Source organism: Hemiscyllium ocellatum, chromosome 6, assembly GCF_020745735.1.
Source record: "Hemiscyllium ocellatum isolate sHemOce1 chromosome 6, sHemOce1.pat.X.cur, whole genome shotgun sequence".
Classification (NCBI taxonomy): Eukaryota; Metazoa; Chordata; class Chondrichthyes; order Orectolobiformes; family Hemiscylliidae; genus Hemiscyllium; species Hemiscyllium ocellatum.
Window position 1 is genome coordinate 104,766,666 of NC_083406.1, and position 23,348 is coordinate 104,790,013.

General features: G+C 40.4%; 1 protein-coding gene across 1 annotated transcript in view; it reads left to right on the plus strand.

Moving 5' to 3' along the window:
- Positions 1 to 22,629, plus strand: part of cnga3a (cyclic nucleotide gated channel subunit alpha 3a) — a 37,429-nt gene extending 14,800 nt beyond the window's left edge. The window contains exons 5-9 of the mRNA XM_060826996.1: positions 6,428 to 6,477; positions 12,164 to 12,215; positions 16,014 to 16,118; positions 17,708 to 17,814; positions 21,224 to 22,629. Of these exons, the coding sequence (XP_060682979.1) occupies positions 6,428 to 6,477; positions 12,164 to 12,215; positions 16,014 to 16,118; positions 17,708 to 17,814; positions 21,224 to 22,629 (1,720 nt within the window). The remainder of the gene's footprint in view (positions 1 to 6,427; positions 6,478 to 12,163; positions 12,216 to 16,013; positions 16,119 to 17,707; positions 17,815 to 21,223) is intronic.
- The last annotated feature ends 719 nt before the right edge of the window (positions 22,630 to 23,348 follow it).

A 23,348-nucleotide genomic window follows, 5' to 3' on the forward strand; every position in this document is an offset into this window, starting at 1 on the left:
GAAGTACCCTAGAATCAGAAGTTCTATTAGCCGATGCGAATGAAAATCATTCCTGTTATTCTTCTGTGTCTGATTCCAAACATGTTTGGATTACGTGGATATACATTGAGGGTTAAACATATTACTGTGGAAACCAGACCCTGTGCACCTTTTTATAAATCTGTTTTTGTTTGAGCATAATGGAGTGCTGTGCATTTAGTGAAAACTGGCATTATCTCAGAAGTAAGGAAAAGAGAAAATACTTGAGTGAAAGAGGCCAAATTTTTTTGGTATCTCCTTTGGGAAGAAGATTTCCCAGTCTCTTGTCTCCCTTTGAAAGATCATGAGCATCCCCTGCTGCTCAGACTTGGGTATGCTGAAGCAGAGTGTGAGCTTTGAACAGGGACTAAATCGTCACTTACAAGAAGAATCCAATGAGAAGGAAACTTCACTAAATCCTCTGAACCAGCTGAAAACTCATCAGATAGATCAATACCAAACCTGCATTACATCAGAATATCGAATAGAAGTATGTAGCATTACATCAGGAACTCCAATATGAAATTTGCACTAATTGGATGTTACCAGACAAATCTCTTCCCCTAATTCCACATTTTAGTAACATATGTCGTCATGACCCAGGCTGGAGGATTAGATTAGACTTACAGTGTGGAAACAGGCCCTTCGGCCCAACAAGTCCACACCGACCCGCCGAAGCGAAACCCACCCATACCCCTACATTACCCCTTACCTAACACTACGGGCAATTTAGCATAGCCAATTCACCTGACCCGCACATTTTTGGACTGTGGGAGGAAACCGGAGCACCCGGAGGAAACCCACGCAGACACGGGGAGAACGTGCAAACTCCACACAGTCAGCCGCCTGAGTCGGGAATTGAACCCGGGTCTTCAGGCGCTGTGAGGCAGCAGTGCTAACCACTGTGCCACCGTGCCGCATGGGAGTGAACCCATGCTCCAGCTCCATCACTGTATTGGTTACAACATAAAATAAGAATACTTTTTGCTGATGACTTGTTAAATACTTAATGTATACCAGATTTTAAACAGCAAAGTCTACCTATTAGGTTTCTTAATAAACACAATTGTTGGTTTACCCTATCAAAAGAAAAAGTATTCAATAAAGATGCAGTAATTGGTTAATGCGCACAGTCAGTAATATAGAAGTCTAAATATATATCCCTCCAAATATCCCCAAAATACATGCATACATTCCTTGGGAAAAACAAAAAGTAAAGATTTCTCTGCTGAGTTTGGCTGTCTGAAAAAAAAACACACTTCAGCCAATGGGTTTTTCCTAAAGGCACAAGGATACAGCATAATGTTGCTTTGGAATCTGTTGCACTGACGTTCTGGTACGTGTGATCCAGTCACTAACTATGCACTGTTTAAAGGTTTCTCTGAAGCTTCCAGACATGCCTTGCTCAGGAGGTACAATGTTGAGAAATTCCTGATATCCCACTTTTGAGAAGAAGAAATAAGTCACATTCTGAACTCAATAAAAGTTTCTTTCAGAAATGAGAGAGACCGTTGGAGCTGAAATAGGTCACTCAGTGTGTTGAATTTGCTCCACCATTCAATGAGATCATGCTAATCTGATAATCCTAACCTCCACTTTCCTGCCTGGTTTCTATGCACGCTGATATACTGCCTCCAAAACCATGGGCTCTCATTATGTTGTCTTATATGTGATACCTTATTTAGGAAGATCAGCTGGATAACCCTTCCTTGCTGAGTTTTCCTCCCTAACTGATTTCAGATACCATCGTACTCTTTCCAAGCCAATCACTGTTGGAACAGTCTTAGCAAGGTTCTATGGCAAAGCAACCTATTTTTATCAGTACTCATATAATTTCCAGACAGACTTGTTAAAATAAAATCTTCAATATCCACAAGGAACCTTTCAACAACTTCTTATATAGAGAATGCCACTCCAGCTATTCCCACAAAAAAGTGAATTTTTCCATAATCCTTCATGTCTGATTAGAGCACAATTAAAGTAAAGGTGGTAATGAAAAGCTAGGGGACTATAGACCGGTGAGCTGACATCAGGCAAAGACTGATGAGGGATAGTCAACATGGTTTTGTGTGTGGGAAATCGTGTCTCACTAACTTGATTGAGTTTTTTGAAGAAGTGACCAAGATGATTGATGAAGACCAAGCAGTGGACATTGTCTACATTGAACGCCTTACTGAAGTCCATGTTCCATATGGTAGGCTGGTTAACAATGTTAGATCGCATGGAATTCAAGAAAACTAGCTACTTGGATATAGAATTGGCTGGAAGGTAGGAGACAGAGGATGGTCTTGGAGGTTGCTTTTCAGACTGGAGGCCTGTAACTAGCGGTGTGTGCAAGGATGAGTGCTGGGTCCAATGTTTTTGTCCTTAGAGTATAAAGGCAGTAGGAGTATACTTAAGAAGGAAGTCAGGAAGGCAAAAAAGAGACGGATAGCTTTGGCAAATACGGTTAAGGAGAATCCAAAGGGTTTTTACAAATACATTAAGGACAACAGGGTAATTAGGGAGAGAATAGGGCCCCTCAAAGACCAGCAGGGTGGCCTTTGTGTGGAGCTGCAGGAGATGGGGGAGATACTAAATGAGTATTTTGCATCAGTACTTACTGTGGAAAAGGATGTTGAAGATATAGAATGTAGGGAAATAGATGGTGACATCTTGAAAAATGTCTGTATTACAGAGGATGAAGTGCTGGATGTCTTGAAATGCATAAAAGTGGATAAATCCCCAGGACCTGATCAAGTGTACCCTAGAACTCTGTGGGAAGCTAGGGAAGTGATTGCTGGGCCCCTTGGTAAGATATTTGTATTATTGATAGTCACAGGTGAGGTGCCGGAAGACTGAAGGTTGGCTAACATGGTACCACTATTTAAGAAAGATGGTAGGGAACTATAGATTGGTGAGCTTGATGTTGGTGGTGGGCAAGTTGTTGAAGGGAATCCTGAGACAGGATTTACACATATTTGGAAAAGCAAGGACTGATTAGAGATAGACATGATTTCCCACGCACAAAGCCACGTTGACTAACAAATTTGATTCAGTTTTTTGAAGAAGTAACAAAGAGGATTGATGAGGGCAGAGCAGTAGACGTGATCTTTATGGACTTCAGTAAGGTGTTTGACAAGGTTCCCCATGGGAGACTGGTTAGCAAGATTAGATCTTATGGATTGCAGGGCCAACTTGCCATTTGGATACAGAACTGGCTAGAAGACAGAGGGTGGTGTGGAGGGTTGTTTTTCAGACTGGAGGCCTGTGACCAGTGGAGTTCCACAAGGATCGGTGCTGGGTCCACTACTTTTCATCATTTATATAAATGATTTGGTTGTGAGCATAAGAGGTATAGTTAGTAAATTTGCAGATGGCACCAAAATTGGAGGTCTAGTGGACAACGAAGAAGGTTACCTCAGATTACAACAGAATTTGATCAGATGGGCCAATGGGCTGAGGAGTGGTGGATGGGGTTTAATCTAGATAACTGTGAAATGCTGCATATTGGAAAGGCAACTCAAGGCAGAATTTATACACTTAATCCAGGGGAGTGAGACCTTGAATCAGTTCATAGTTCGTTGAAAGTGGAGTTGCAGGTAGACAGGGTAGTGAAAAAGACATTTGGTATGCTTGCCTTTATTAGTAAGTGCATTGAGTGTAGACGTTTGGAGATCATGTTGCGGCTGTACAGGACGTTGGTTAGGCCACTTTTGGTGTATTGTGTGCAATTCTGGTCTCCTTTCTATCAGAATGATGTTGTGAAACTTGAAAGCATTCAGAAAAGATTTACAAGAATGTTGCCAGGGTTGGAGGATTTGAGCTATAGGGAGAGGCTGGATAGGCTGGGGCTGTTTTCCTAGGAGCATCAGAGGCTGAGGGATGATTTTATAGAGGTTCATGAAGCCATGAGGGGCATTAATAGGATGAATAGCCAAGGTCATTTCCCCAAGGTAGGACCAGTCCCAAACTAGAGGCCACAGCTTCGGGTGAGGGGAAAGATTTAAAAGCGATCTAAGGGGAACCTTTTTCATGCAGACCATAAGACATAGGAGTGAAGTAAGGCCATTCGGCCCATCGAGTCGGGCATTGCAACTCCACCTACCCGCATTCTCCCCATAGCCCTTAATTCCTTGTGACATCAAGAACTTATCAATCTCTGCCTTGAAGACATTTAGCATCCCAGCCTCAACTGCACTCTGCGGCAATGAATTCCACAGGCCCACCACTCTCTGGCTGAAGAAATGTCTCCGCATTTCTGTTCTGAATTGACCCCCTCTAATTCTAAGGCTGTGTCCACAGGTCCTAGTCTCCTCGCCTAATGGAAACAATTTCCTAGCGTCCACCCTTTCCAAGCCATGTATTATCTTGTAAGTTTCTATTAGATCTCCCCTTAATCTTCTAAACTCCAATGAATACAATCCCAGGATCCTCAGCTGTTCCTCATATGTTAGACCTACCATTTCAGGGATCATCCGTGTGAATCTCCGCTGGACATGCTCCAGTACCAGTATGTCCTTCCTGAGGTGTGGGGACCAAAACTGGACACAGTACTCCAAATGGGGCCTAACCAGAGCTTTATAAAGTCTCAGTAGCACAACGGTGCTTTTATATTCCAATCCTCTTGACCATGGTGCATGGGTGGAATGAGCTGTGAGAGGAGGTGGTGGAGGCTGATAAAATTACAACATTTAAAAGTCATCTGGGTGGGTGTATAAACAGGAAGGGTTTAGAGGGATATGAGTCAAATGCTGGAAAATGGGAATCAATTAAGTTGGGATATCTGGTCGGCATGGACGAGTTGGACTGAAGGATCTGTTTCCATGACTGTATATGTATATGACTCTACTGCATTTAATTCTGGAACTAAACACCACAAAGGATTACTCTAGGGTTAAAAGGGTTAAATTAGGCGCAATAGTCCCATTGACTAATCTTGTATTACCATGAATGTATATTGTCTGAGTGATATTTAGTATGATGTGTCCTTGTACCCAAAACAATATTAGGGGTCTGCTATTCATTGGAAGTTTTGAAGGAGGTCTAAATTAATAGCATTCCAACTGGTATCACCCCAGCCTTAGATATTCTAAGTCTTCTTCCAAATCTGTTTGCAACAATTAACGTTTGGAACTGTCTTTCACAAATGACAATGGATGCTGGATCAATTGTTACCTTTAAATGTGAGATAGATAATATTTTTGCCTAGCAAAAATGTAAGGGATATGGACTAAAGACAGGTGAATAGTGTTAGGCCACAGATCAGCCATGATCTCATTAAATGGTGGAACAGATCCGAGGGGCTAAATAGCCTACTCCTTTTCCTATGTTCTTAAGTTATAAACTGGTTTTCTCTCTGTCTGATGTGTCCCATTATCCATTTTGGACTGTTGCTCACATGGAAAAATGATTACTTACTAGGTTTGAAATTAGTTCCACACAGCGCTGTTTAATCATACAGTTTCTAATTAATTATGCTGACACCTGATTACAACTAAAAAAAAACGTGGTACACTATTGGCCAATGATAAGATAATTCATTATTATTTTGCACTCTTTGTCATTGTGTAAGTGAGGAAATAATTATGGGTCAGCCTACTGGATTTGCTGGCTTACAGAGAAGACAACTTTGCTTCTTACTGAATTCCTTTGGAATTGTAACTGGATGCTATCCGACATGTAACCTTAAGTTTAGTGCACAAAAATACAATTAACAAAGATTAGGCAAGTACTGATGAGGGAAGACATGAGATTATCTTGCTCATGCTTCCATTACTGTATCTGAATGCTTCTTGAATGATCCTAGAGGTTTTGCATTATCCTTCTTGGATAACTATTTTAGGTAACTGTGCAAAACGGGCAATATCTATTATGGACCGGGCCCGACCTGGTCACAGCTTAAAAAGGTAGGCCACTTAGAACAGAGTTGAGGAGATACTACTTCACCCAGAGAGTGGTGGGTGTATGGAATGCTCTGCCCCAGAAGGCTGTGGAGGTCAGGTCTCTGGATACTTTCAAGAAAGAATTGGATAGAGCTATTAAGGATAGTGGAATCAAGGGTTATGGGATATGGCAGGAACATGATACTGATTGAGGATGATCAGCCATGATCATAATGAATGGTGGTGCTGGCTCAAAGGGCACAATGGCCTACTCCTGCACCTATTGTCTATTGACCGCTCAAAACATTTTAAAGCAATTTTGCTCTTTGTTTTAGCTAAGTGTCTAGTGGATATTCTTGAAGTGAATTAGCTGGTTCAATTGACAAGTTTTAAACGCACACAATTTATTTTCAAAATCACAGAATGAAACACAAAGAACAGAAAAGAGAATACCAGATAATTTATCCTATCCAAACCTGACTTAATGCTGCTGTTCCAAAAATACTTGCAACATTTCCAATAAGTACATCCCTTAGCATAAAGAGTAAAAATGACACAAAGTCAGAAGGGCAGAAGGAAAGAGAGAGAGCTTCCAGTTTCAACTGTGACTTGGACTCAACTGACCCCGAACTGAATAGAACTGCACTGAGAGAGCTGGCCACGTCCCCTTGTTTTATCCTGGTTTTATTAAAAGGACTTGAACTTTTGGACTGAAGCACTATCTTTTAGGGGTAAACAAAAAGGCCCGAGAGAACCACTCAAACTTCAGACATGGTGGAACCTTGGGTTGTTAGAACCGCTCTGAAGAAAATCTCAAAGGCACAAAAATCTTGCAAAAGACCAGTGTTGTGACGTATCTGATTAGCAAATCATTAGAGTCCACCCTGATTTGACGTTGCACAACAGTCACAGAAAATGTTTGATTAGACCATATTTAAAGTACTGCATTTAGTTTAGGAATTATCAAGTATGGATTGGAGATGGGATGCAGCACAGGTTTGGTACATTGGAGTAAAAGGGTTAAATTAGGAGGACTAATTCCTCAGATTGGTCATATGAGTGTACATTCAGTCCCTTCACCACCAATGCACAGTGCCAGGAGTGTGTACTCATATAGCTTCTCTCACTGTACCTTCCAAACCTTTATCATTTAAAAGGATGAATGCAGCAGACACATGTGAACACCACCACTTGCAAGTTTTCCTCCAAGTCACATGCTATCCTTGTCTTGGAAATTAGTTGCTGTCCTTCACAGTCGCTGGATCAAAATTCTGGAACGCTCTTCCTCAGCGCATTATGGGTGTCCCTACAGCCAAAAGACTGCAATGGTTCAATGAGACAGCTGACCACTCTTCTCCAGATCAATTAGAGTTTGACAATGAATAGTGGCCTTGCCAATGGTGCTCACAACCAAAAAATGAATTAAAAACATTAAAACTTTCAAAACTGAGTGAGGATATTAAACATTAAGGAATCAGTTGGAATCTGTCACCAATAGAGTGTATTCAATGATAGCCTTTAATGGACACTAATATATCCTTATACATTTAAATTCTAAGTGTACGCATAAGGATGCAGGATACTATTACCTGTGGGATTCTATATCTGATATTGTTAAAGAGCATCTTTACTCATGCTGTCCTGCTCAGGATACCAATTTACAATACACAGTCTTTTTTGCTTTCATTGAGTAGAAATGAATAGTTAATTACTTTCCATTCCTGTTATCCGTTCTTGATAGCATCAATCTCTCTGAGCAGCACTGTGGGCCCAGCCAGCAATATCCGCATTCTGAATTGCAGTTAAATAAAGTTAAAGTATATGAAGTAAACCCAGCCTACTTGATTGAAATGTCTGTTGTTCAATTATTCCAGCACCAGAACAACTTTGTGTTTTGTGTCACAACTGTATTTTGCAATGCAACAGCCAAGGGTCTTTGGCACAGTTCAGTGTAAACAGCAGCAACAACAAGGATGAAGGGTAAGCAGCTTAGATAGATTTCATTCTACTCCCACTCGAGATTCTAACCAATCCTGCTAATAACATAGAGTAGCCTGGATTAGTTTGGTTGAATCTGACAAATGTACAATTAATATGCCAAGGCGTTTTATGTCTGGCTAATTGTTATTATAAAGGAAGAATTAATTAACATCCTTTGAAATGTTACGCTTGTGTTCAGTTTCTAGTTAATCAAAGCTAAAAAACACTCTCTAGCAATTAAAATTAGTAGCAGATAAGAATATTGGATTTTCTGATTAGGTGGCTTATATTTGTGCACTAATCAAGTAAGTCCTAATCAGAACCTTAGTGATTGATTTTAAAATCTTTAACTCCCATATTAAGATCTATATTAGCATCTCAATTTAGATGGTCATCATAGCAGTGATAAATTTTGGGAAAAATATTTAATCAAACATTTAAAAAAAATTGAAATTGGAATTGTTCATAATTGGAAGAATTGGAAAACTTGACAAGAATGCAGGAAGTAAAAAGGAAAGGTAAGGTATAAAAATGAATGCCCAACTAGAGCTGTGTTTCCGGAGCAGACTTCCCAATGTATATCACCTAAATTAAGATCTTAATAGGCAACATTGCAGGTTAGATGCAATGTTTTGCCAGGGACTACATTCACCAAGGTGAAATAAAAATAAATTATCCACGGACTATTACTACGGAAACAACACTGAAAGAAATGCTTCCTGGCAAGGTAGATGAGGAGAGGGATACTTACAATCAGCAAGGATGGCATACAACGTGTAAACTCATTATAACAAAATAAAGGAACAATTCAATGCATCTGAATCTCTTTAATTCCTTGTCGGAAGTGGTGTGGGAAATGTATTGAATAAAATTAGTAATACAATAACGAAATAGGAAAATAACAAGGTTTCCTTCAGATTTTTGTGTCTGACTGCATCCTTCCATCTGTGTAATATGGATGGATATGCAACAAATCCATTGGGGATGGGATGGTTTCATATGTTGCTCTTTTACTGATGTTTCAAGACACCAATTTGTGAGGGAAAGGTACTGCGAGTGAGGTGGCTATCAGGTGTCATTGTGCATTGGTATTATTCTATGTGTATTCATGGGTGTTGTAGTGTTCACTTACCATGAAGTTACAATCTTTCCAGCATAACACTGTGGAAAATATGTAGAAATAGAGTCTAAAAAAAGACTGTGCAATATTTTGTATTTGGTTTTGTCAATTTCAAATGATATTGCTTTATAATCCACTTTCTAAGATGCTCCCAAAATGCACTGCTCTGTCCTTTTATAATACAAGTTCTGTAGTTAATGGGAATAAACATTTGAATGTGACCTACAGACTTCACATTTGACTAAACGATTAAATTGTCGTTTTATGTTTTCTTATTTATCAACCATATTTTAAAATAGCTTGGCTAAAGGTCACTTAAAATGCAGTATTGTGTTTGATTTTAATAATTTTATTTCATTCATGGGATTAAGGCATTGCTGGCTAGGGCCAGCATTTATTGCCTACTCGTCAGTTCAGAGTCAACCACATTGCTTTGGGTCTGGAGTCGCATGTAGGCCAGACCAGGTAAGGATGGCAGATTCCTTCTCTAAAGGGCATTAGTGAACCAGATGGGTTTTTTTCCCGACAATACACATTAGACTCTTAATTTCAGATTCGAATCAAAGTCCATAGAACTTGATCTGGGTCTCTGGATTAATATTTCAACAATAATACCACTGGGTTTTACCTCCCCTGATTTTAGATTTTCTGATCAAACTAGGAATAATTCAATTATTGTCCAACAATGTTCAGTGTTACTTTTTCCATAGGTATCAATATGCCAGCAGACATGAAATGTGAAGTTGTTCATCTTGGGAGGGAGAACTAAATAATGGAGTATATTTAAAAGGAGTAAAACTACAGAAAGATGTAACACAAGGGGACTTTTGAGGCTCTTCTTGTCCATGAAACACAGAAAGCTAGCTCACAGGTGCAGCAGGGAACTTGACAGGATAAATGCTGAGAGGATGTTTTCCCTCATGGAAGAGTCTAGGACCAGAAGGCATTGCCTCAGAATAAAGGGGCACCAATTTAAGATTGAAATGAGGAGGAACTTCTTCTTTTAGAGGATTGAGAGTCTTTAGAGTTTACTGGCACAGAGAGCAATGGGGCAGAGTCCCTTTGTATATTTAAGGCTGAGATAGACAGTTTCATGATCCGCAGGTGAATCAAGGGTTACAAGCAAAAGGTAGGAAAGTGGGCGTGAGGAATGTTGGATTTGACATGATCCTACTGAATGGCGGAGCAGGCTCAACATACCAAATGGCCCACTCCTGTTCCTATTTCTTGTGGTCGTATTGATAATATAGAGTACTAAAATAATTGTTGTTCCAATTGTATCATTATAATATTGTTTTTTGGACCTTTACTTTGCTTACCATTTGATAGCATTTTATAGCCACAGGCAAGAGTATGGGCCTTGTTATCCCAATCACTTTCTATCACTGGCCAAGAGGACTACAAACATCTTGCTTTTGTAGTGGTGATCCATCTTAGTTCAGCTAAATAGAAGTGTGTTTTTCCCAACTGAGATAAATGACTTTAAACAATAGGTGACACTCAGAGACTCATTTTCAAATGTTCTATTCAGACAGAACCCTTTTGTCACTAATGTACATTTAAGCGACATGCCAGGAGAATATCCCTTTTTTGATATTACTCCTAATCCCTGTGAGTTCTTTCCACTCTCCTTTAATTGTGTGGATTTCTTAATGACAAAGAGCAGTGCTGATTCATCTTCAGCAGCAACATGAGGCAGAAGGACAAGATAATGTGTAGATTATCCTTGTATTAATTGCAAGCAAGAGTGCACCAGGATTTAATGCTGTGGATTTTCTGGTTTTCTGGGCAGCATGGTTGCACAGCAATTAGCACTGTGGCCTCAAAGTGCCAGAGACCTCGGTTCGATTCCACCCTCAGGTGACTGTGCAGGCCAGGTGGATCGGCTGTTATAAAGTGCTTGTAGTGTAGGCTAAATCGATTATTAGATTAGATTCCCTACAGTGTAGAAACAGGCCCTTCAGCCCAACAAGTCTACACGGACCCTCTGAAGAGTAACCCACCTACACCCATTTCCCTCTGGCTATTGCACCTAACACTACGGGCAATTTAGCATGGCCAGTTCACCTGACTTTTGGTCTTTGGACTGTGGGAGGAAACCCACATAGACACGGAGAGAATGTGCAAACTCCACACAGACAGTCACCCAAGGTTGGAATCAAACCTGGGTTCCTGGTGCTGTGAGGCAGCAGTGCTAACCACTGAGCCACTGTGCCACCTATTGGAAACGCAGGCTTACGGGAATAGAATGTGTGGGTGGAATGGTCTCCGGAAGGTTGATGTGGACTTGATGGGTTGAAGGCATGCTGTAGGAGTTCTGTGATTCTCGGTGAAGTTAGAGGGTTTAGTACTGTGGTGGTGACATTACTATTTTAATAATTCAGAACAAATAAAAACAGAAATCTAGGGAATGTTTTATTTCATGCAGATCAAATTTAGATTTTAAAAGGTCGATGTCAATTAAAGTGATCTTTGAAGTGAAACTGTCGGATGACTGTAAAAATCCAAATGGTTCACTGCTGGGAAATAAATTTTCTGTTCCTACCTGGTCTGATCTAAGTACGGCTCCAGTTCCACATCAGTGTGGTTGAGTCCTAACTTATTCTTTCAAGTGAGCATTAAGTCACCCAGTTATATCACCACTTTCTCAAAGCAGCTCAGAATGGATAATAAATGTTGGTCTTGGCAAAAACACCCACATTTGGAGAATGAATTAAAAAGATTTGGTCATATCTCATCTTGGCAGCTTCTCAACATTTGAGAGTGAATCACTTTCCCACCCTAGCAGGCCTGGAATTGAGCAAACTCATTGCATTATTACAAAAATGTATCAGGTCATTTGGCATGTCTGGAGCCTAAACATTCTAATAGGCATAGTATGTCGTTTTAATATCTCAAGGTTAACGTATTTAAGAAATTCTGTACAGACTAATGTGCATAGCCAATTGCGAATTCGTGCAGGTGCAAAGAGTAAATGGTTATTCAATTAACTATCATTTGACAGAGAAGTGATAAACTATATTAAGGCATTTGGCTGGTTTCTAGTCTGAACAAATGAACGGTATTTGTGATTGGGCTGTTTTATTAACCAGTGTGGCCCTTTCTACCCATGATCCTCTTTGATATAATGATCTGCAGTAAGCTGTTAAATATTGATGTTCATCATGCAGCATGGTGGAAGAAAAGAAAGATGAGGAAAAGGAAAGAAAAAATGATGAGAAAAAGAAGGAAGTGTAAGTAATACATATAAATGTGAAGAACATTAGTACACAATTGTTCTTAAATTCTTATATTCAGATTCCTTTACATATCAGTCCACCTAGTGTGGTCATCATAAATGCTACTGTGAAATGCTTTCAGTGCACATTTTAGTGCTTGCCTTACCCTTATGTTAACTGCAAACAAGACTGCACCAGGACTTAATGCTGCAGATTTCCGTCTTCTGTGCTCATCGACCATAACTTATATGCTTTAATGGACAGAAAACTGTGTACAGCTCATTGTAGAAGTCCAAGCCAAACTATTTTATAAATGGCAAGTATATGATATCCTGAAGGTACTGAAACAATTTCTGAAGGTAGTTATGGTTTAATTTTAATAATTTATCACAATGTATTAAGAATGAACTACCACTGTTGTTCCTATCTCACAAGGTGTTGATTTTTAAGTTCTATATCTGAGCCTAAGCCTATTTATCTATATGAACATTCGAGGACAATTTAGGTGGAAGTGTCATGGTCACTAAACCATGGAGCATTCTGCCTGTTCCAGTGATTTTGGGACAAATTAAAAATCGGTACTATGCACGCTACATGGGTAGAGACACCCCCACCCCACACACACACACACACACACACACACACACACACACACACACCTGTCCATAGACATTCCATCCAAGATGTGCCAGCCTCTATGGTATGTCAAATCACTTACAGGTTACTTGCGTGCTTCTGCACTCCAATCCTGTATCACGCGCTGCACCAGCAACTCTCAGTATAATGCTGCAGCAAGGACACTGTGTGGTCATGGACAAAGACAATACACAGACTGGACCAGGCTGCCTATCTGAGTTCTTGGCTCAATGTCATAGCCATTACTCACTTTAAGCCTACTGGGATTGTCACGGCTACCTTGCATTTCATTGCCTTCCTGTGCTTTGCCCCCTCAGCCTGAGATACGAGGGTGTTCTCTTGCTATATAATACGGACACAAAGCCAGGAGGCTTGTCGCAGTTAGCAGCAGAGACGCCTTTCACTCAGGTGTTCCTGGCACAGCCAATCAAGGGAAACTTGTGATACAAGTCCAGACCCTGCTCAGGGCAGTCAGAGTCAGGGCTGAATGATGGGAATGATGACTCTTTCTATGCATCTTGATATGTTTTTGTCATGGAATGAGAGACAGGCAGGTATTACAAAACGTGGAAGTGGATGGCACAGCTATTATTTTTATTGTATGTGGGGAAGTGTCCCACATGAGTGAATAGTTCACACAGACAGTGTACAGGGTTAGGGTGAGAGTGAGTGAGGGAAAGTCTGGCAGACATTACTGAGGGGAGGGGTCCAGCAGCAGAGATAGAATGAGTATAAGGTATCGGGGAGAAGGTGATGGAATGGAGATGGACAGTGAGGTTCTTCCAATAGCACTGTGCACTCCTACAGTTTGGTGAGACTGTACTGACCTGAGTGGCAACCTTGGGCCAGGTTGGCATGCTCTGGTGTCATGGCCTGTACTCCTAGTCCTGGGGAGAAAGGAAGTTCTGAATCACACTAGCTGATCCAGCAGGACATCTGGGACACTGCCTGAAAAGCAGGGCACCAATTTACCCTCATCTGCCATGCATGGTGCAAATATCAGGAACTGTACAGGGTAACTCTAGACTGACACAGCTAGTCTGGGTGCTCAATCAAACTTTTGAAACTGGTGCTGCTGCCTGGGATGGTGGTGAATTCTGGGATATTCAGCGAGTGGTGAATTCTGGGATATCACCAGGTAAGATGAGATGGAAATCAGATGTGAGAGATGCTACAAGGGGCAATTAATGTGGTAAGTTTGATAAGATAGAGTGAGAAACTCTCCAAAGAAAACTTGACACTATTCAGACTTAGCAAAAACAATCACAACATTCGATCCTGCAATTCCTTGTTGTCAAACAGCTTGGAATTTCCCTTTGATTGCTATCAGTTTCTTCAGAGCAATTCATCCAAAATTCAACCAAAGTAACATCAAAGCTTGAAGAATCCCAAACATACATGTCAAAATTGAGTTTCTGCAGTTTTTTGTGCTGGTTTAATTTTGTTTTTTATTAATATATTTCTGTTATCAATCTGTTCATAGATGTTACTAGACACCACGGGAGAAGGTGGGAATTGAAGCCAGTTTCATAAACATTATGCTGAATACTGAGTAAAAAATGAGGTCTGCAGATGCTGGAGATCACAGCTGCAAATGTGTTGCTGGTCAAAGCACAGCAGGCCAGGCAGCATCTCAGGAATAGAGAATTCATCTATTCCTGAGATGCTGCCTGGCCTGCTGTGCTTTGACCAGCAACACATTTGCATGCTGAATACTGACCCTGCCAACAAAGTTGGCTATGCCCCGAGATTGAATTATTTATCATGATGAATTGTGTGTATTAGCAGATTTTTTTGTTAGAAGTTACTCCAAAAAGGGAAGCTTTCTTTTAGGTGCAAGAACACTAAATGTTATCATTTAGCAAAAGCTCAGAAGTGGGATCCTGTACAAACGTCACGTGTAGTTTTTTTTAGAAAGTCATTTCTGCTATAACGCGGTAGTTCTGTTCTAGTCCAATCCCGTGTTATAAGAAAATCGTGTAATAGCAGCACCATTTAAACTAATGGGGCCAGAGTTGCATTATAACCAATACACGCTTTAAAAGTTCATGCTGTAGAAACATTGTCCCCAATTTGTCAATCAGGTAATAGTGAATTTGCATTAACGACTTGCGCATTACAGCAGAATGACCTGTATTTAAAACTGGGCCACCCTCAGGTAGTGGATTTTAGACTCTGGTTTAAAATGATCAACCTTTTCAGCAGCATTATTAAATCTATATTAGGCTATTACTTTCAGATATACAGAGGAATCTCGATTATCTGGCATTCTATTATCTGAACAAAATACTCCCCACCTGTGTCGTTCGGATAATCGAGGTTCCTTTGTACCAAGGAATTTTGTTTTAATGGAAAGTATATTTTAAAATACATTGTCAAAAGCCAGCCAAATTTTCTGGTTCATGAGAGAATTTGCCTTTAGCAAATGCAAATAACATTGAGCAAACAAAGCCAGTTCCCTAAACGATTGCAATTTTGAGCACATTTTGTATCTAGGTTGCTAGGATTGAAATTCTTTAGCCAAAGTGTTTTTGGATTATAAGTAACATGATAAGAACCTATATCGTGGTTCTGTTATGTTTCTCATTTATTTAGAAGAATGTTTTGGCTACAGTTGAATTGTTATGTAATATGACAACCGTTTTAGGTTATCTGTTTGAATTTATAGATTAAGAGTGTAACTTGGCATTGTGTAAGCTCTTCAATTGTTGAAATGTATGACAGACATTGATGAAAATTTGATCCTTCGAGCTTTGAATGGAATAGTGTACCTAACGTTTATAGTTGATGGATTACCATGGACAAGCAGATTGAAGGCTGTGCTGAAGTTGTGGTGACTAAGCAACTTGCGTGTTTTGGTTCACAGAACATATCGTTTAGAGTTTAACATTTAATATTAAGCAAACTCCACAAAGTAAATAACTTGGTAAATACTTCATTGTAGATTTTGAACTGATACGTCTGATTTTTTTCTCAATTTCAATGTTTTAAAATAAAACTTGTTAGCAGTGTTATTTCTCTTATCTTTTTGAAAATTTGGTAATTTAAAAAGTACTATAGAGCAACTTGAAATAAAAGACATTGGTTCTTGTGCATGAATTCCACTGAGTGAACAGAACTGGAATAAAATGTTATGTTGAAAGAATCTGTTGTGACAAAATCTGTTTTGGTTCCCAGGAAGAAGGATTGGTATGTCATTGACCCTTCAGAGAATCTTTACTACAGATGGCTTTCTGTTATTGCAGTGCCTGTACTGTACAACTGGTGTATGCTGGTATGCAGGTTGGTTTAAAATTAACACTATAAACTATCACTATTCGACTAATGAGATAGAAGTATATAATCAAACATTTGAGGTTTAAGATGCAGTGTTGTAAAGCATTTGGACATCCGTGCCCAAATTCATATTCTGATATGTGTAATAGCTTAAACGGTGAAGTGAGACAGTTAGCATAACACTAGTCAGGAACTGATGCAATGTATACATTTCTATCTCAAGATTAATTGTAGCCCTCAATTTGCCACTTTTTAATTCTCAACAACAACCTATGAGATCCTTCACCCTCAATCTTAAATCTCCTTCAGTTGGCACAGCCGTACTCAGTTTATTTCCTGTAAATATCTGCATTCACTGGATGTTTACTTCCTTAGTTAATGTCTCTTCCTGACACTCTTAAATAACCTGCTAACACAGCTCACTTATTTCTTAACATGGATTCCTTACTCTTCTGTTTTTGCAGCTTTCTCTTACTGACATTGAACCACTCAGGACTTCTCAGTCCTGACTGCTTTAGAGATTGTTTAATCAGTAGTCTTTCTGCTGCTATAGACCTGTTCTCTCTGGTAGAAACCCACAGACATCCGGATGGTTGCCTCTTTCTAAAACAGCAAGTGTTTCTGTCACCCTGTCTGACTTGTTGATAGGTAGCATCTGATACTTCTCCCTTTTCTGTCCTTGCTTTTCTAAAGCACTGAACTATTCAGCTCAAGAGGTTTTTTTTAAAGGCCTCATATAAATAGAAGTAAACACATTTCCAAATTCCATTGTCTTCCTCAGAAGTCAAAAGTGAAACAAAGTCTTTCTCTTCTTAATCCACACAATATAGAAAAAAACAGATCAAATTTAAAGCTGTGCATGGTTCTGTCCACTTTAGAATCCAAGTTTCCAAATAATAATGATATGAGAATTAGAATCCCGATAGTGTGGAAACAGGCCCTTTGACCCAACAAGTCTACACCAACCCTCTGAAGAGTAGCCCACTCAAACCCATTCCCCTACATTTACCCCTGACTAATGCATCAAACTGAGACATCCCTGAACACTACGGAAAGTTTAGCACGGACAATTCACCTAACTTGCACACCATTTTCTCCATCTACTCTTTCAATTCCCATTAGTATTTATAAAACTTTTATTGAACAGTTTGGTAGCAAGAAAACGATAACTTAATTCACTGCGCTGTATCTAAATCAACTGAAGCTAACTTGAAAGAAGCCAAATTTATTTTTACTTAACTGCTCAAAATCAGCTGAAGAAACCTTTCTCCCATAGGTCAACATTGACAGAGAATAAAGATATGAGGCTTAAAAAAAGGCGCAATTCTTCTGAGTCACCTTAGACTTTGGAAATAGAGATTTACAGTACCTTCAGTAGACTCTGTAGAGCTGCCCCTATTCTTACAATGTGGTTTGTTTTTTAAAAAAGTAAAACATAATTGAAAGTAATTTACATGTGCTTTGCTCTATTCAAACATTACATACAAAGCTCAACCTGGTCAGATACACCACACTACCACACAGTATGTCCTGACAACGTGTGGAACATGCACGTTGCTTTATTGTCAAATTCAAAGTTGTATTTTGTATTTTAGGGCTTGTTTCGATGAACTTCAAGTAAGAAATCTTACCCTGTGGCTGGTTCTGGATTACCTCTCTGATGTCATCTACGTTATAGACTCAGCTGTAAGATTCCGAACAGGTGAGCAAGTTTTTTTTTGAATGAACTGTCTGTTTACGTAGCTTGTTTTTCTAGGACATGGTCAGAGTCTTCCAACTTCCATGTTGCTAGACACAGTGGATGTCCTGATGCACTGATATACATGGGAATTACCCAGGAAATTTCAGCTTCCAGTGGGCAACTCCTCTGTCCCTCAATGGTCCTCTGTGAATGTCTTTGAGTTGGCTTTGGGGACCTCAGACTGTTCTGACATACTTACCCAAGTGGTTACCCAAGCAATGCTGAGCAGAATATAAACTGTTTTAATGCCTTGGTAATTCCAGATCCAACAAGCAATCAGACACATTGACTCTTGACATCCCCAGCTACCCACCAGACTTGCCACCTGACAAAATTATCCAGTCATCTCATCCACCACTCCCCACACAATCACCCAGTCATCTCACTCCACACCACCCCCCCACAAATCACCCAGTCATCTCATTCCACCCCCCCACACAATCACCCAGTCATCTCACTCCACCCCCCCCACACAATCGCCCAGTCATCCCACTCCACTCCCCCCACACAATCACCCAGTCATCCCAATCCACTCCCCCCACACAATCACCCAGTCATCCCACTTTACCCCCCCCACACAATCACCCAGTCATCTCACTCACCCCCCCTACACAAAATGACCCAGTCATCTCACGCCGGCCCCATGCACAATCATCCAGTTATCTCACCCCTTCTCCACATGATCCATTTCCCCAGTTTATCTCACCCACCTCTCCACTGAAAACAATTACCCTATCATCTAAACCTCGCTCCACCCAACATAATTACCCAGTCATCTCTCCACCCACTGATGAACATTTGCACTGGAATTTAAACTTATCATGCATGCTGTTGAAATTGTGCATGGCCTGTTGTAATTCAGTGAAATTCCCTAATGGATGCTCGGCTCTACAATTCCAGTAAAGGCAGACTAAGAAGACCTGGCAAGAAATGCAGAGCAGTGTCAAGGTGGGGAATGGTTTGAATGGAGTGAGTAATCCAACAAGGATTGCCACTCCTTAGAAGATACAGACTATTAGATCTTGATCCAGACAGTTTTCTCCAAAACTATGCCTCATTCCAAGATTGTAACTAATCCTTTGCCTATGCTGCTGTACAAGCTATTCATCTGCAGGTATGCCTCATTGCTTAGCCCCACCTCATATCAATTGAACATTCTTCCCAGATAGGTATTGAAGAGCTTATACTTGAAACGTTGACTCTCCTGCTCCTCGGATGCTGTCTGACCAGCTGTGCATTTCCAGCACCACACTTTTTGAATGTGATCTCCAACATCTGCAGTCCTCACTTTTTTCCCTTTTCTTCCCAGACAGTTCTGATGAGTTATGAAGGTGTATTTTCAATAGGTGTGTGCAATTCTGACAGGAAGCTTTGTCATCCATAAGTACAAACAGCCTATTCAATACCATCAATTAATCCCTTTCAAACGCTTCAGGCAAATTGGACACTTAAGAACATAGAAATCCAAAGGGCCATCTGGACCCTTGAGCCTGCTCCACCATTCAACACTTCACTGGGTAGGGAATTCCACAGATTCACAACCCTTTGGGTGAAGATGTTTCTCCTCAGATCAGTCCTAAATCTGCTGCCCATTCCTTTGAGGCTAGACCCCGAGTTCTAGTTTCACCCACCAGTGGAAACAACCTCGCTGCTTCAATCTTGTCTATTCACTTCATCATTTTACTTGTTTCGATAAGATGCCCCCTCATTGTAAGGGTGGAAGGGTTGGAACTGACTACCTTGGAGAAGAGAAGGTTGAGAAGAGATAAAGAAAACAAAAGACAAAAAAAAAATTGCAGATGCTAGAAATCTGAAACAAAAGCAGAAATTGCTGAAAAACAAGTACTGAAGAAAGATCACTGGACTTGAAATAAAGAACCAAGAAAATTTACAGCCCAGGAACAGGCCCTTCAGCCCTTCAAGCCTGAACCGATCCAAACGTACTGTCTAAACCTGTCGGTCAATTCCTAAGCATTTGTATTCCTCTGCTCCCCACCTACTCATGCATCTGTCCAGAAGCATCTTAAATGAAACTACCGTGCTGTCTCTACCACCCACCACGTTCCAGACACCCACCACCCTCTGTGTGAAGTACTTGCCGCATGTATCCCCCTTAAACTTTCCACCTCTCACCTTGAAAGCATGACCTCTGGATATTGAATCCCTCACCCTGGGAAAAAGCTGGTCTCTATCCACCCTGTCTATACCCTTCATGATTTTGTAGACCTCAATCAGGTTCCCCCCTCAATCTCCTTTTTTCTAGTGAAAATAAACCTAACCTACTCAACCAAATATTGACGACTTTCTCTCCACAGATGCTGCCAAACATGCAGAGTTTCTCCAGCAATTTCTGCTTTTGTTTGAGATTGAGAGGAGATTTGGTCAAAGTTTTCAAAATCATGAGAGGTCTGTACGTAGTACAAAGGGACAGTCTGTTTTTATTGGTGGAAGGATTGAGGATAAGATGGCACAGATTTAATTTAGTTGGCACTGACAGAAAAATAAATAATTTCATATGGGGAGTGCTTTGATCTGGGATGCATTGCCTGAAAGTGACAGGTTAATTTGACATGTTCAAAAGGGAAATAGCTGGTCATCTGAAAAGGATGAACATATAGGGTTACAGAGAGAAGGTAGAGAATGGCACTGACTGAAATGACCAAATAGAGAGCTAGCACAGACACTGTTGAGAGAATGGCCTCCTGTGCTGTAATAATTCTGAGAGTATGACGCAGTGGTGATGACTAACTTGGCTGGAGTCAAAAACTATCTTCAAATTTCCTAGATAAACCAAGTTCTCAACAATTATAAGCCTGCGACTACAGTTCTATGAGGTGAGGTAAGGAAAACAGAAGTCATGTCAGGATCAGCTACGATCTAATGTTTGAACATGTTTGAAGAGCTCAGTGGCCTGCTCTTATTCCCACTTTCAGAAGCTTACGTAACATGCTGGAGTAAGGTTCGAACCCACAATTGTCTAGCTGAAATGCAACAATGCTACTTAATGCAAAAACTGACACAAAAAGGTTTTTTTCAATCATATGGTCATAAATTATGATACATATACATTCAATGCGAAAATTGAAAAGTCATAGAGTCATCTTTTGCTTACATTTCAGAGCACGTCATTTAGGCACAGCCGAAACTTCTCAGTGTAGTCAAGATGGGTTATTCTAGGCATGCTCAAGAACAACTTGTTCCTCTTTAAACAAAAACTGCAGCTAACGAGTCTTATTGTAATATGGTAACAAAAATTAACTGTCTGTAGGTTAGATGTTATTGAAAATCTTAGAAACCATGCAGCTGTGCTTTTTTGGAAACCTATGCTCTAAAGTTGCACAGTTCAATAACTTCATACTTCTTTATCCAGGTTTTCTTGAACAAGGATTGCTGGTTAAGGATACAAAGAAATTGAGACAGAATTACATGAGGATGCCTCAGTTTAAACTGGACGTGCTCTCTCTTTTACCAACAGATTTAGCCTATGTTTGGTTGGGCTTTAACTACCCAGAGGTGAGATTTAATCGTCTCTTCCGTTTTAGCCGCATGTTCGAATACTTTGATCGCACGGAAACCAGGACAAATTACCCTAACATGTTTCGAATTGGAAATCTCGTTTTGTACATCCTCATCATTATTCACTGGAATGGTTGCATTTATTATGCAATTTCAAAATCGATTGGGTTTGGTATTGACACCTGGGTCTATCCAAACATATCCCATCCTGAATATGGACGACTTAGCAGGAAATACATCTATTGCCTTTACTGGTCCACTTTGACCTTGACTACCATTGGAGAGACACCTCCTCCAGTGAAGGATGAAGAGTATCTATTTGTGGTCATTGACTTCCTGGTGGGGGTTCTCATCTTTGCCACCATTGTTGGTAATGTGGGCTCCATGATCTCAAACATGAATGCATCTCGGGCCGAGTTCCAATCCAAAATTGACTCCATAAAACAGTACATGCAGTTCCGTAAAGTGAGCAAAGACTTGGAGGCTAGGATCATCAAGTGGTTTGATTACTTATGGATCAACAAGAAGACTGTGGACGAGAAGGAAGTCCTCAAAAACCTTCCTGATAAACTAAAGGCTGAGATTGCCATCAATGTCCACTTGGACACGTTGAAGAAAGTCCGGATATTTTCCGATTGTGAAGCCGGCCTTTTGATTGAGTTGGTGCTCAAGCTGCAGCCTCAAGTGTACAGCCCTGGGGACTACATCTGCCGGAAGGGGGACATTGGCAGGGAGATGTACATCATCAAAGAAGGCAAGCTGGCAGTTGTAGCCGATGACGGGGTAACACAATTTGTGGTCCTGAGTGATGGCAGTTACTTTGGAGAGATCAGCATCTTGAATATAAAGGGCAGTAAAGCGGGTAACAGGCGCACTGCCAACATAAGAAGCATTGGCTACTCTGACCTGTTTTGCTTGTCCAAAGCTGATCTGATGGAAGCCCTGACCGAGTATCCGGATGCCAAGAAGATTCTGGAAGAGAAGGGCCGTCAGATTCTGATGAAGGATAACTTAATAGATGAAGAGGCAGCAAAAGAGGGTGCAGATGCAAAAGACCTGGAAGAGAAGGTGGAGAGGATGGAATCTTCGTTGGACTGCCTGCAGACCAAGTTTGCTAGGCTCATGGCCGAGTACAATTCCAGTCAAATGAAGCTGAAACAAAGGCTGACAAGAGTAGAGAAAACAGTAAAAATCTATGGCAGTGGCTACCTATCTGATGGCCTGGACAGCTCAACTGACATAGAACTAGGAAAACAGTGATTGTGACAAGAACAAATGGCAATTACTCACTTGTCTTCTTAATATTTTGATACACAGGATGAGAAAAAAATATTTTTATAAGTTCGGTATAAGTTTAGTTTATACATTATAATTTATGATGAATCAGTATTTTATGTTGATCCATCATTAAATTTCAACAACAAATGGTTACGAATTTAGTACCAAATGATTTTGACTAATATTTTTTAAAACTATTTAAGTCGCATTGGGGAGTTGAATTCTGACACTATCCTGTTTAAGTAGTAGAAAGTGAGGACTGCAGATGCTGGAGATCAGAGTCAAGTCGGACAAAGGGCTTATGTCCGAAACGTCGATCTCCTGCTCCTTGGATGCTGCCTGACCTGCTGTGCTTTTCCAGCAACACACTCTCGACTCTATCCTATTTAACAACCAGCAATGAATTTGGAAACACAAAGTTAATCTTTTAACATCTTGTGCTGTCAAAGTTTGAATGTTTTGACATTTTCATCGTTTGTGGTTATATTAGATATATATAGCATAAAGATTACAAAATATATGCACGAGGGCCCACACATTCTCAAATTAAGGCAGGCATTCTCAATTTTTAACAAGGAGGGAAGTTTTTCAATACATCATGGAATGTGGGCATCACCGGTTGGACCAGCATTTATTGCCCATCTCTAATTGCCCAGAGGGCAGTTAAGAATTAACCACATTGCTATGGGTCTGGAGTTACA